The 13,208-nt window shown below is 53.0% G+C and overlaps 1 protein-coding gene across 1 annotated transcript; it reads right to left on the reverse strand.

Moving 5' to 3' along the window:
• Positions 1–1,266: 1,266 nt before the first annotated feature.
• Positions 1,267–13,208, reverse strand: TAP1 (transporter 1, ATP binding cassette subfamily B member). Its single transcript, XM_044429754.1, has 11 exons — positions 12,680–13,208; positions 10,479–10,593; positions 10,219–10,349; positions 9,369–9,574; positions 7,858–8,055; positions 7,571–7,699; positions 7,244–7,432; positions 5,753–5,926; positions 4,393–4,576; positions 2,915–3,051; positions 1,267–2,785 (listed from the first exon to the last, which is right to left on the reverse strand). The coding sequence occupies exons 1-11, from the start codon at positions 13,191–13,193 to the stop codon at positions 2,537–2,539; spliced, it is 2,226 nt and encodes a 741-aa protein (XP_044285689.1). The 5' UTR covers positions 13,194–13,208; the 3' UTR covers positions 1,267–2,536.

Consider the following 13,208-nt stretch of genomic DNA (forward strand, 5'->3'; position numbering starts at 1 on the left):
CCCAAGCCTGGGTTCGGCGTACGTCCTCCTCCCCCGTCGTTGGGGCACGACTCTGCACCGCCAGAGGGCGCTGGCTGCGCACTCCGGGCCGCGGGCAGGGGAACCCCCGCGGTTCCAGCCTGCCGCTATCGAATTTGCCTAGCGACTAATGATGCAGCGCGCGCGCTCGTCAGCCATTGGCTCATCTCTGGGGATTGTGCTTTCCGCGGTGTATCAGACAACAGGATATGGAAACCACACAGGCAGCCGTTAAAATGGGAAAGGAAGCAGTAACGGGCAGGCACCGTGCCGCCCTTTGTTCCGCAGGGCCCACGGAAGAGATCTCTATCGCAACAGATTTGCTTTTCACCCCAGCGGCAAACGGCAGCCGTTTTACCACGGGGCTGCCAATTTGCTTCTCCGAGCAGACCTCCTGTGCCTCTAACTGCTCCACAAAAAGGGAAAACTCATCAGGAGCAGCTGGCACTGTACTGCAAGATGCTCTACCAGGTAGATCTCTGTCTGACATGCTGCTACTGAAAGTCCATTCAAAGGGGAGAGGGGATTTATCACTCTTAAGGGAAGAAGCTGGGAGAACACTCCTGGAAGTAACAATCATATCCATGGGGGTTTCCTTTCGTGCTATGCCACTCCAAAAGTTAAATGGAAAAGTGACATCTGAGAGAGACCAAGAGAAGCAGCCAGCCCCAGAACTGACTTTAGGATCTGCGAAGAAGGCAGAAGACAAAAGGGAAGACCAAACACGGAATGGACTGAATCCATCCAGGAAGCCACTACCTTGAACCTGGAAGAGCTGAATGAAGGTGCAATGGCCGCTGACATTTTGGAGGGCTTTCATGCATGGTTTGCCACAGGTCGAAGATAACTTGACAGCACATAACAACAAGAAATCACATGGCAGAGTAGGAAAAGCACAGCTGGGGGACCACTTCCCTCTTTTCTGGACTGGCTTCCCCTTTCAGCGCTGCAGCTTACTCACTTCACCTGCCTCTCGCTGTGGTCTGGGCAGAGGCTACAGCCATCTTACACCGGCTTGCCAAGCAAGTAACTGGTAGCCATAGGAGGAAAGAGCAAGAGCAAAAGTGAAGGAGGACAAGGAGAAGGTGGCCTCCCCAAGGAAGTGGCCCACTGGGGGTGGTGCCTTGTTCAAAGGAACCCCAGACCAGGAGCTGGTACTGTTGCAAAGGGATGGAGAGAAGGCAGGCCTGGCAATGCCTTGCAGGAGCCGTGTCCAAATGCCCTCAAAAAACATGGTGAGAGACAAAATTCAAAGTAAGAATTCGTTTTAATTTATAGACATACAAAAAGAAAGAACAACTAGCATAGCCAGACGTGATCTGCCTGCATTTTAGGGAATGCCTCTATATTTACGCAAAGTACAAAATGGAATTTGTCCTTAAGAATACCCAGGTGAAGACAAGGAAAACGGCTGAGACGTGTGCGCTTATTCTTCCGGGAGGCACTGCACTTCTGGGGGCTCCGTTGGGATTCAAGGGATAAGGAGGCTTCCAAAGATAGTGGGATCTTTGGTCTGCACTCAGCTTCACAAAGCCCGTGAGCTCTGCCTTTAGGAACACACCTAAATCAATGGTAAGCATCAACACCCTGATTTTTCACACACATGGCCTTCTACACTGTTTACAGAATTGGAAACAATACCTTCAAAATTTTCTACAGTACAACCAAACAATGAAAGCCAGCACAGAATAGAAAAGTCTTCCTCCAGGACTGAAAATATAAGCAGGGGGCAGTTGCAAAAGAGGAGTACCACAACAAAAAAGGCCCCGTCTCAGCTAAGCCTGTTCCCCCAATGCAATACATTTGCACAAATGTTAGCTAGCTGAAAACGGGGGAGAAGGACCAGCATGCAGCCAGCCCAAGGCATTTTGCAGTCAGACGCACAAAAATGTGCTTGCATCAAACTGCATTTATCCTTTATCCCCATTCTCTGTCTTTCAAGTATCTTCCACTTGAGGCACTTTGTCAATGGTAGAGCTGGCTCTGGAACAGGAGCAAACTTGGCTTTAACTTGGGGTCCTGCTCTGAATGCCGGTTGGACCCAGTGGCCTTCATGGGCCACTCCAGTTCTGCTGCTCTTTGACTCTATGGTCCAGGGATGACCAGAGCAGCGAAATCCTCTCTAGCAGGATGAATTAAAGGAGACATTTAGTCCAAGAGGATCATGGGACTGAGGCCTCTTTGCGAAGACAGCAGCATATTCAACATTAAATAAACAGATTTCTTCTCAGTTGTTTAGAAGCCTCCAAAGTATGTACTGGTTGGAGCACTATCTGTGGAGACCCCACCCCTGGCGCCAGCTTTTTCAAGAGCGTTTACCCCTCACAGGCAGGGCTGGCTGGGGAGTGTGTTGCTATAAGCATTAAGATTACTGAAAGGCCGTGAAAACAGACAGTGTGTTTCATCAGATCTCCCGCATTCGCTAAGGCTAACTGAGCTCCACCATCGGCGATGGGTGTCTCACCGAGAATCCCCCATTCAGAGTCTCACCGAGAATCCCCCATTCTTTCCGAAATGGTTACAGCAGGCTGTTGCCCGCATTCGCAGGGCTGTGATTGCTTCCGTTGTTTCCATTCTGCTGCTTCTGCAGCAGCTGCCAGTAGGCTCCCCCCTTCTCCATCAGTTCCGGGTGGGTCCCCCTCTCCTTGATCTCCCCGTCTTCCATGACCAGGATGAGATTGGCACGCTCTACGCTGTGGAGGCGGTGAGAGATGAGCAGGACGGCACGCTCGCTACGCGCCGCCCCTTCATAGATCTCTTTCTCGACCTGAAAAGGACAAACGGCACTTTCAGTGAATGCCCCCGAACCTTTTCTATTTCCTTTTCGTCATGTTTTTTGGCATCCCATCTGGACTGGCAAGAGCTGCCACAGGAGTGAAGTGCCCGACTCGCTCACCTGCTGCTGGCTCTCTGTGTCGAGGGCGCTGGTGGCATCGTCCAGGATCAGCACTTTGGGGTCTCGGATTAGAGCCCGGGCGATGGCGATCCCCTGCCTCTGGCCCCCGGAGATCTGGCCCCCCATTTCCCCAGCATCTGCAGCCAGGGTGAGAAACAGGAGGGGTTTTTCAGGAAGGCAGGCTCTCTAGAAGTTGCACTCTTGTTATGACCCGAAGTCCCGGTTTGATCTACATCCCATCAGAACCTCAGAGAAATCATTTCAGAATTCTTCCTGTTCTGGAGCACATGTGACAGTAAAGCATTAAGCGCTTCCTGGTACCCGGACAAATGGTTTGTCCATCAAATCTAGGGATGGGAAAATTCAGACCTGTGGAATACATGGCCTGTAGGAGATGCCCATACAGCCCCAGAAGGGCCTTTTCAGGGGTGCGCCCCCCCATTATGGAATGACCTCCTCATTGAAGCCTGCCTTTGATATCCTTTTCATGCCATGTTAAGACTCTTCTGTTTTATCTGTTCATTTCATCATCATACCTCCCAATGGCTGAAGCTCTCAGGGTGGTTAACAAAACTGCAGAGCATTTAATTCGTTTACTGGGGCTTTGTTAGCTGCTTAAACAGCTTGTCTGATTCATTCATATCAGCTAGTACAGCTTTTTTTAATAAGCATTTTTATTTGGTTTTAAATCTTCTATGATAACCTTTTTAATGATGTTTTTCATGTTGCTTGTCCCTTTACATTGCATTATTTGTGCTGTTGTAAATTGCCCAAATTGTTGGGCAACATAGAAATCAAGCAATTAATCAATTAAATCTCCAGTCTGACATGGCAGACACAGGGGCTTCCTTTTCTTTCTTCCGCACCGCTAGTGAGGCCTTAAAAATTCGCTTCGGCGAATGGGGCGACATAAAAATGTTTTAATTAATTAATTAATTAAAGCAAGCAAGCAAGCATTGGTGGCAATGGAGGATTTTAACGTGTAATTACAACTGTGGGGAGGGGAGACATTTTCGAGTGGGATCACTGCTGGGAAGGGAAGAGCTACGCCTCCTCTCCATGAACTCACACACCCCTCTTACAAACACCTCCATGGGGTCTCGTTCAATGGCTGCCTGCACTGGGGGAGGAGCAACACCATTCCTCATCACTCCGCGATGCAGCCCCACCATGTGAGCCCCCACAACGACATCGCCTGGGACTAAACTGATCCAAACACTGAAGGAGGTTTCCCAGTCCCTGATCAAGCCCAGTGCGGTTTCCTCCAAGCAGCAGCAGCTCTGCACAACCTCAGATACCGAACACTCTTTCCTTACCCGCCGGGACCCACGGGACCCGCTCTTTCCCCATCCCTGGGGACCCGCCCTTTCCAACAGATCGAAGCAGGGACTTTCTCCAAGCTATACTCAGCCATCTCCTCTCCAGCAGATGGGGATTTGGTGCACTGCAAGGAGGAGGGACGAGGGGGCGGCTCTTACCCGTGTCGTAGCTGTTGCTCATGTTGGTGATAAACTTATCAGCTCCTACTCGCTGGGCCACCTCCACCACTTTCCTGTCCATTTCTTCTTTCGTAACTTTTTCGTTTTCCTTCTCCAAGCCATAAGCAATGTTGCTGCGCAAGGGCCGGGCAAAGAGCACTGGATTCTGGCTCACCAGCGCCACCTGCAGGGAGGGCAGAAGGGTCAGTGAATCTGGAGGGCTACTGAATTCCAGGAGAGAAAAGAACCCAGCAAGGGATGTGGGCACAGGAAGCGAGTCTCACATGGCACCACTGTGGAGGGGCAGAGAGCGTTAAGCACCTGGCCCTGGCTTCTTTGCAGACTGCCAGACAAGTTGGATTTCTAGTCAATTATTTCTATTATGCAATAGCATCTTCTGCTGGTGCTTCAAGTGCTCTCCTCTGGGAACGCCTTAGCTTCGAGCAATTTTATTTATTTATTTGGGATTCTTGTATGCCGCCCCATTCACATAAGCCTCGGGGTGGCTTCCAACAAATAAGTAACAATACAAAAATATAAAAACTGGATTTTTTGGGTTGGAGGACTGTGGGAGAGAGCTGGGTCCTGGCATGGTTTGGAAGTCACCTCACTGGGTTTGGACACCGTGGGAAACCGAACTCTGCAAGGGTAATGAGCCACATCATGCATCGCGTGACTGTCACACGAGGAACACGGAAAAGACACCACTGTGGCCGCTTCCCCTGTGATTGTGCAAACCTGGCCCGTATCTTTTATGTCCTGTTGCAATGTCCTGCTCTTCCCAAGCAGTCACTCCTTGGCTAAAAATCATCTTGTGTGCTGAGTGGCTCCTTCTCACCTGAAGCCTAGTTCTCGGGTCCCAAACCTCTGCTGCTCCCCTCCCCTTCATGAGGAGCTGCCCTCTCACGGGTTCAGAAAGCCCCGCTTGCAATCCTCCTGAAGGTCACACGGCAGCTGGATTTCCTCCCCGCTTTCTCCCTGGTCTCCTACGTCCTCAACCTCAGCACTTCACCAGCACTTTCGAGCTCCCCCTCCCCACCAGCATTCCCCCGTCTCCCTGGGGCACCTCCCTAGAGATGCTGGATCCAACCTCTAAGCACCGCAGCAAGCCAGGTGCGGCGAAGGACATCCGCTCTCAGCCGTGCTCCCCACGCTGCGTACGCGTTGCAGGAGGGACACAAAACTGCCACGGGGTTCGAGCAGTCATATGGAGGGCAGGCTTCCAGGAAGCAAGCAGAGCTTACAGAGCATCCCAGAGGACAGCTAGGTAAGAGGGCCAATCCAGATTGCTCCAAGAGCTGCAGAAACATGGAGTGATGCCCACACTAAGGTGTTTCGAGGGGCCGGGAAGGTCCCTTACCTTCCGATGCAGGAAGTGATGCTCGTATTCGCCCAGCTCTTCGCCATCCAGCAGCACCTGGCCCTGCTGGGGCTCGTAGAACCGCTGCAGCAGGGCCACGAGGGTGCTCTTTCCTGACCCGGAAGGGCCCACCAGGGCAGTCACTTTGCCAGGGCACAGCTCCAGGGAAACCCCCTGTGGGCAAAGGAGGGTGCAAGTAGGCACAGCTTTGGGGAGACGCGCCTCTTCCCTGGGCAATTAATTAATTTTCGATGTTGGAATTCAGGGACATGCAGGGCAGTGGAAGATCTACTGTGAATTACTCCATTGTGCTGCGTGAGGCACCAGACACCTTCTCCAAATTCCCCCATGACAGCACTGCTGCACTTTCTGGCTGGGTTTTTAATCACTGTTGGTCAGTCATGTTGTCTGAACCCAATCGTAGTATTTCACCATGGTAATTTTGGCCTTTAGAAACCATGATGAGAAACAATGGTTTGTTCCGTGGTTTCCACCATGGTTTTTCATGATGTCTGAACCCAGAACTGTGGTTTCCACAGTCCTGGTAAACAACTACTACAAAGTCTTTCGAAAAGAGTGACTTCAGGAGCCATCCTGCCTCTCTGTGTGGAGTGATAACGAAAAGGCAAGCAATATAGGCAGGGAGTGATGTACCCTGGAATTGATCCACAAGTGCAGTGGCTGCTAGGATATGCATCAACAGTGCAAAAACTGAGCAGAGAAAACGGAAACCATGATGATGTGGAAACCGCCTGTCTATCAGGTAGATCGTGGTAAACCATGGTAACCACCCAGGGTTGCTTGTCATGCTGTGTGAATGCAGCCCCATCAGAGGAAGAACAATGGGCAGGCCACAGTTAAGGTCTGTTTTGGTTCCAGCCTTTGGGGAGCCCTTGGCCCAGATGTTTTCTGCAGGTCAGTCTCCTCTTCCTTGCCATTACCTATCTGCTTTCTTCTCTTTCTTGGTCCAATTTGCACCACCTCCCAGAAAGAAGGGGGGACAAGGTGCATGACGGTTACTACTCCTTGGCTTGGCCACTTGGACAGGGCTGGGGCAGAGGCAGCATCAGAAGAAGGGACACTGGAAGGACCAGGAGGCTCAGGGAACTGGCAGAGGGCCACAGTCCTGGAGATAATTCTGCCCTTGGAGGTCTCACCAGGACGCCACCTCTGCCATGTCACTCTGCAATGCTCTGACCCAGCCAAGCCTTCAGATCAAACCTACCTGCTTTCATAGCTAATTCTGCATTTTAATTTCTAGTTTCTGATGCCCAGAAAGCAGCACAATGAGCCAAGAAGGAAAGGGATCTCTCAGGCCTGCTTAACCCCAGCCACCTAAAGGCAGCTAAAACCCGTGGACTTCCACACAAATCCTGCTCTCCAGCCTCTGAGGAATGCCAACAGGCTGCAAAAAATTCTCTTGATGTCCCCTTTCTAATCTCATTGAACTTCCTTCCCACAGTTCTGGCTTCTGCCCCATTCCCTTAGTACCTTCAACACAAGGGAATTGTCTCTGTCGGGGTAGCTGAACGAGACATCCTTCACCACAACGTGTCCCCGTAAATTCTCGGGTGCCAGCGTCCCTGTGGATTGGATCTTGGGGGTCCGGTCAATGTATTCGAAAACCTTCTCAGATGAACCCACAGCTTTGCGCACATTGGGGTAAAGGGAGAGGAGGACCTGGCGGGGAAGGAAACAGACTCTGTCTGAGGAAGGCAGCACCTGAGGGAAACTGAGGCAGGGAATGGCCAGACCAGAGCCATTCCTCCTAAATTCTTCCTTCCTCATCTGCACACGCAGGTGCAGCCCCAGACTCACCTGCACCGCTGTGGAGAACTCCATCTCATAAAGGACAAACGTAACAAGCTGTCCGCTGGTCACATGCCCCAGAGTGACAAGGCGGCCTCCATAGAAGAGAATCCCCACCTTGAGCGCCAGGCTGGAGAGCTGAAAGAGGGAGAACAGCTTTTAGGGTCTCAGGAGGTCTCACAGCCCTTCCTCACTAACTGAACGGGCCTATGACCCAGGGGCTTGCTCACCCACATCCCTGCCCGATTTTGGCACCTAGCTCCGCTCCCTCCCTCAACAGCACTTGCGTCCCTTACGTTGCTAGTCCACATGGAGATGGCGTAGGCCACAGCCTCCCACTTGTTGAGCTTGTAGGTCTCCTGCAGCTTCTCCTCGTACTGCCGCGCAGCCCCATCTTCATTTGCAAAGCTGCGGACGGTGGTGATGGCTTGGAAGGTCTCTACGGCCACCTCGTTGGCCTTGGCCAAGGACCTCTGGACCTCCTGTGCCAAGGTCTGCAGGGGCAAAAGATGCGGCAGCAGATGAGGCATCAGTTAGGCAAAGCGGGCAGCTGCTCCTTAGCCTCACAGACGCCACGTCGAGATGTGAAGCCAGTGTGGCCCAAAAACCGGAGGCCAGAAATGGGGCCTTCCCCACAGAGCAGGTGTGACGGTTCAGCTGTTCTCAGTTGGCATGGACGCGTGCAAGTGTGCGCATGCACAAACACACACACACACACACACACACACACACACAGCAGGGCCCCCCAACGCTGCCCCCGGAGGCACCTCATAAGGGCAGCTGAATATTTGTGCTTCCTTTTTCCCTTTTTAATATATGAAGCCGGATTTGCACAAAAGGCAGAAAACCTTCTAATGATTATACAACGTCTTCAGTACAAGCAGATGGAATATCTAAAAGCATCTCCATTTGTAGCTGGCTTCTATACGGCGCCTGTTCATATATGGGCAACTGCCCAGCGTTGCTCCCACTGCATTATGGGAGGCGTGTGTTGGGTGACACTGATTGTTGCCACAGTGGCCGGCTGGCAGGCCAGATCAAGCTGGTGAAAGGGCAAACTGCACGTCCGACTTAAGTTAGAACCAAACCGATCTGAAACCAAGACGGACGGCATCATTCAGCCGGCACACCCCACCGCTTGAATGCCACGTACAGCTCCCATTGCCACTCCCGAAAAGGACACGGTGGCATTGGGAAGGGGGCAGGAAAGGGAACTGAGATGCTGCAGGGGCTGCGGCAGCTCTGCTATGAGGGGCGGATGCAACCGCTGGGGCTGTTCAGCTTAGAGAAAAGGCGGGGGATAGCGGTGTTTGACCTGACACCCGCTGTGGAGAAAGGGAAGAGGGGACCCAAAGGGGTCCCCCCATGCAGCTGATGGGGGAGGTTTCGGACAGATAAAATGAGGGGCGCTTCTTCACACAGCACAGGTGGGATTCACTTCCACAGGATGCAGGGATGGCTGCCAAGCTGGACCGCTTTCAAAAGGGACTGGAGAAATTCATGGAGGCGGCGGCAGCTACCTGTGGCTACCAGCCTGGCTGGCCATGTGCTCCCTCCAGTATCAGAGGCACCAGGCCTGCACACGCCAGCTGCTGAGCAGCTGGACTCTTGCGCCCATCCTCCCCGAGGGGTGCTGTTTCCAGCCAGTTTGCTGCCAGATGAAGGGACAGGGGACTGATCCAGCTGGACTTTTCTCATGCTCTTAGGTTCGCTTTTCAAAGTCACCGAGGTGTCTGGCCGGTCCTCCCCAGGGCTGGCCTGGCCTCGTGCACCGGGGACCAGCGGGACCGCGCTCCCGTCCGGGTACCTGGTGAAATCTCCCAGTCAGCTTGGGCACCAGCAGGATGAAGGGCAGCAGCACGGTGATGAACAAGGCCAGGGGCACCGACAGCCACAGCATCATCCCATAGAGGAAAGTGACCCTTATCAGGTACCACATCAGCAGGCTGAGGTCCCCGGTGAGGGCCTCGCTCATCGCGTCCGTGTCGGAGGAAACGCGGGAGGTGATGTCGCCTGCCGGGAGGAGAGAGCAGGTTAGCAGGTGGGCGAGGACAGGCAGCAGAGGAAAAGCAGGGCAGGGCAGGGCGCAGCCGCCTTTCTCCCTATCCAACTGCTTCACTTTTCCTTCAAGGACAGATTCGCCAGCAGTCCTGCCCTCAGTTCAGGCACAGATTCTCCTCGTTCCCCCCAAGCGCCTGAACTTCCTCCCCACTGGTTATTGTGGCTACTCTCACACAGGGTGTGTGGCTGGCCTACAGCAAAGCACGTTGACCTCGGGGTGGGAAGTCTGGGTTGGCCTACGTCGTTATTAATTCATTCATTGATTAGTATTGCATTTCTATCCAAACATTTCTCATCTTGCAAGAAACCCAAAGTGGCTTTTATGCAGTCATCCTCCTCTCTAGTTTATCCTCACAACCCTGTGAGGTGGGCCGGGCCAGAGTTCAACGGCTGAGGCAATGTCATCTGATGCACTTCAGGAGAGAGTGAGGACTAGAATTTTGAGTCCCAGTCCAACACTCTAACCACTGATGATGAGAAGATCACGGAGGTGTCTCCAGCCAGAGGGAAGGCACTGCACTGCCACCAGATCTGGGGGAGGCATGTTAGGTGACCGTGAGGTGGACAGTCCCTGTGTGGGATCACAGGCCCGTTACCTATTCGGTTGGCATGAAAGAAGCCAATCTCTTGGTGTAGAATAGACCTGAAGATGGAGCTCTGGAGGTGGGCATGGAACCGGTTCATCGTGGTGTTGTAGAGTAGGTCGGAGAGAAACTCCGTCACAGCACTGAGGGGGGTAAGAAAGAGCGTGTGGGTCCCTCTTGCTCAGCACCCCGGTTATTCTCTGCTCCTTGCTCCCTGGAGTTCCTCCAGCCCCCCCCCCCCACAAATACTCCCCTGGTTAGCTGCTCTGTACCTGCCGATGGTGAACCAAGACATCATCCAGAGAGCTTGATGGAAGGCGGAAGACTTGTGTGTGCTCGAAATCCAGTCAGTCACCCGTCCCGTGTAGTATGGGATCGCCATCTCGCCTAAGGAACACAAGAGGGAAGCTCTTAGGACTCCTGGGCTCTTGGAAAGAGGGGTGGGTCCAGCACCCTGGGGCTAGGAGGGTCAGCAGGAACTCACACCTCCAGTTTTGGGGCTCACAAGGGGAGTAGTGGGATGTAGAGGGTACACAGTTAATTGTGACTGATTGGACAACTCAACAACTCACACTCCAGAGCTGAGAATGGGTTGTTGCTGAAACATGGGTTGCTGTGTCGTCTGAACCCAACTGTGTTAACAAGCCATGGTTTGTTAACCAGAAAGAAGCATGGTTTGTCTGAAAGGACCCCATGGTTTGTTGTTGTGTTGTGAATAGTGGGTTGTTCACCGTGGTTTGCAAGTGTGGCTGGGTTCAGACAACAGGTGAACCCATGTTTCAATGACAAGCCACATTCAATTCTTGAATTTGTTTTGTGCACCTGCATATCAGTGATAGATCTGTTGGAGGCTACCACCAAGCGGAACAAATATGAAATTTGCAGGAGAAAAAACACTGCACTATCCTAACATTTATATGTAGGCCCCGTTCACAGTTAGGACTGTGAGTGAGCTGGACCTGGAAAAACCATTTGTACAGTGGTACCTTGGCTCGCGAACTTAATCCGTTTCAAGACTCTGGTTGTGACCCAAATTGGTCATGAGCCAAGTTAAATTTCTCCGTAAGGTTCAGTGTAAATAAGGTTCATCCGTTCTGTAACCATTTTTTAAATCAGAAAAATGTGAAGCAAAGTGACAAAGAACAACAAAGATCGTGGCCATCTCCCCCCCGCCCCCGAGGCCATCTACCCACCACCCCCAGCATGACTGCGTTCGTGCCCGTCATCCCTGCATGCACAGTCATCCGGCGTGCTGGAGGGAAGACGGGTATGATCACGGGCATTCCGGGGGAGGGGGGGAGACTGGCGCGATCATGCTGGGGGTGGGGGAGATGGCTGAGATCGCGGTTGCACTCGTGCAGGAAAGAGTGCAATCTTGGCCATCTCCGCCCCCCACCCCCAGCACAATTGCGGCCATCTCCCCACTCGGGGTGGGGGGGAGATGGCTACGATCGCGGTCGCCAATCCAATGCAGAGTTCACGACCTGAGACAAATTTTTTATGAAATTTTTGTTTGTGGCCCGATCTGGTTGTGAACTGAGGCATTCGTGAGCCAAGGTACCACTGTATTTCCTTATGCAATGCTGTATTCTGCATTACCAAGTAGTAAAAATCCCTAAATCCCTTTACATACACAAATATTTAATTCACATTTAGAACAACAATATCAAATGCACTTTTAAAATGCACTTTTAAAACAATTCCAATAATAATAATAAAGGGCAAAATAAAAGGACTGGGGTGGAATTGCTAATTTAATCACAAGCCGGGGCAAGTCGGGGTGAACAAGTGTGCTTTCAGGAAGTTTTGAAGGATGCCGTATTTTCAGCCTCCCAAACTGCATGAGAAAGGTTTTGGTTTTTCCGTGGTGGATGCCACCATGGAGAAGGCCCACCGTCCGGGTTATTGTGTTGGATAATTTTGGAATCATCAGCAGAGCCTCCTCTTAAAGGGCAACTGGGTAGCTATAAGGGAGGTGTCCTGCTAGGCATCCGGGTCCTAAACTGCTTAGGGCTGGGCATGCCAGCAACAGAGCCTTGACTGTGGCTCAGCCCTAACGGGAAGCCAGCGCCATTCTTGCAACTCAGATCTGACGTAAGAAAAGCTGCAGGTCCCATCAAGCATCTGCCTATTGCCTTCTGCACCTGCTGCAGCTTCTGGACAAGGCCCAGGTGCAGCCTATGCAGCACACATTGCAATGGTCCCATTCTGCCATCTGCCATTTTCTTATAGCGCCACTGACCAAAAATAAACTACTGATTATTTCTTTGATGTATAGAGCATCTGGTAACCAAAGTTCTTTGGGCAGTATGCTGGTAAATTAAAGACATAAAAAGCTAAATATCGGTCCAGATAGAATTAGAACTGTGGACCAGTTTTGAAGTTGGGAAGGGATAAGAATGGGACCGGGGTGTCGAAGACCCATGTGGGCCCCCCTCCCATCCAAGGCCATATATCACCATATCTTACTCACCCAAGGACGAGACCACCAGGAATCCAATGATGCCCACAAACGGCAACGCTTCGGGCCTCAAGCTAGACAAGAGGCGCCCCAAGGATGCCATGGGCTTCTTCACCTCCTCACCCCGCTTCTGGGGCACGAGGTGACCCCACAGCGGGGCCACAACGCCCACAATGAGGTAGCTGAGGGCGAGGACGTCCGTCCTGCCCCCGCCGTGCGCCAGCTCCAGGGCGCCCCCTCTGGGCAGGAGCAGGAGCTGCAGCGTGGCGTAGCAGGGCACCAGGAGGCCGAGGAGGGCGGCCGCGGGAAGCAGGGCGCCCCTGAGCCACGCGGGGATCCCCGCGCAGCGGCCGGCCGCGCAAGCCGAGAGGCTCAGCAGGGCCCAGCGCAGCAGGCCGATGCCCCACGCCAGGCCCAGCGCGCTGCCCCCGGGCGGCCGCCACGCCCGCCAGGCCAGGCGCAGCGCCAGGAAGTCCAGCAGCGCCAGCAGCAGGGCGGCCGCGCAGGGCGCCAGGCCGGGCCTCATCTCCGCGGGGCGACC

Source organism: Varanus komodoensis, unplaced genomic scaffold (genome assembly GCF_004798865.1).
Source record: "Varanus komodoensis strain SLA01 unplaced genomic scaffold, ASM479886v1 scaffold203, whole genome shotgun sequence".
NCBI classification, from domain to species: domain Eukaryota; kingdom Metazoa; phylum Chordata; class Lepidosauria; order Squamata; family Varanidae; genus Varanus; species Varanus komodoensis.

Excerpts from the sequence above, each read along its gene's own strand:
- TAP1 (XM_044429754.1), bottom strand. The coding sequence starts at position 13,193 with ATGAGGCCCGGCCTGGCGCCCTGCGCGGCCGCCCTGCTGCTGGCGCTG. Across the intron at positions 9,575-10,218 it reads CTTTCATGCCAACCGAATAG|GCGACATCACCTCCCGCGTT; the intron begins GTAACGGGCCTG and ends TCCTCCCGGCAG. Across the intron at positions 8,056-9,368 it reads TGACTGGGAGATTTCACCAG|ACCTTGGCACAGGAGGTCCA; the intron begins GTACCCGGACGG and ends TTGCCCCTGCAG.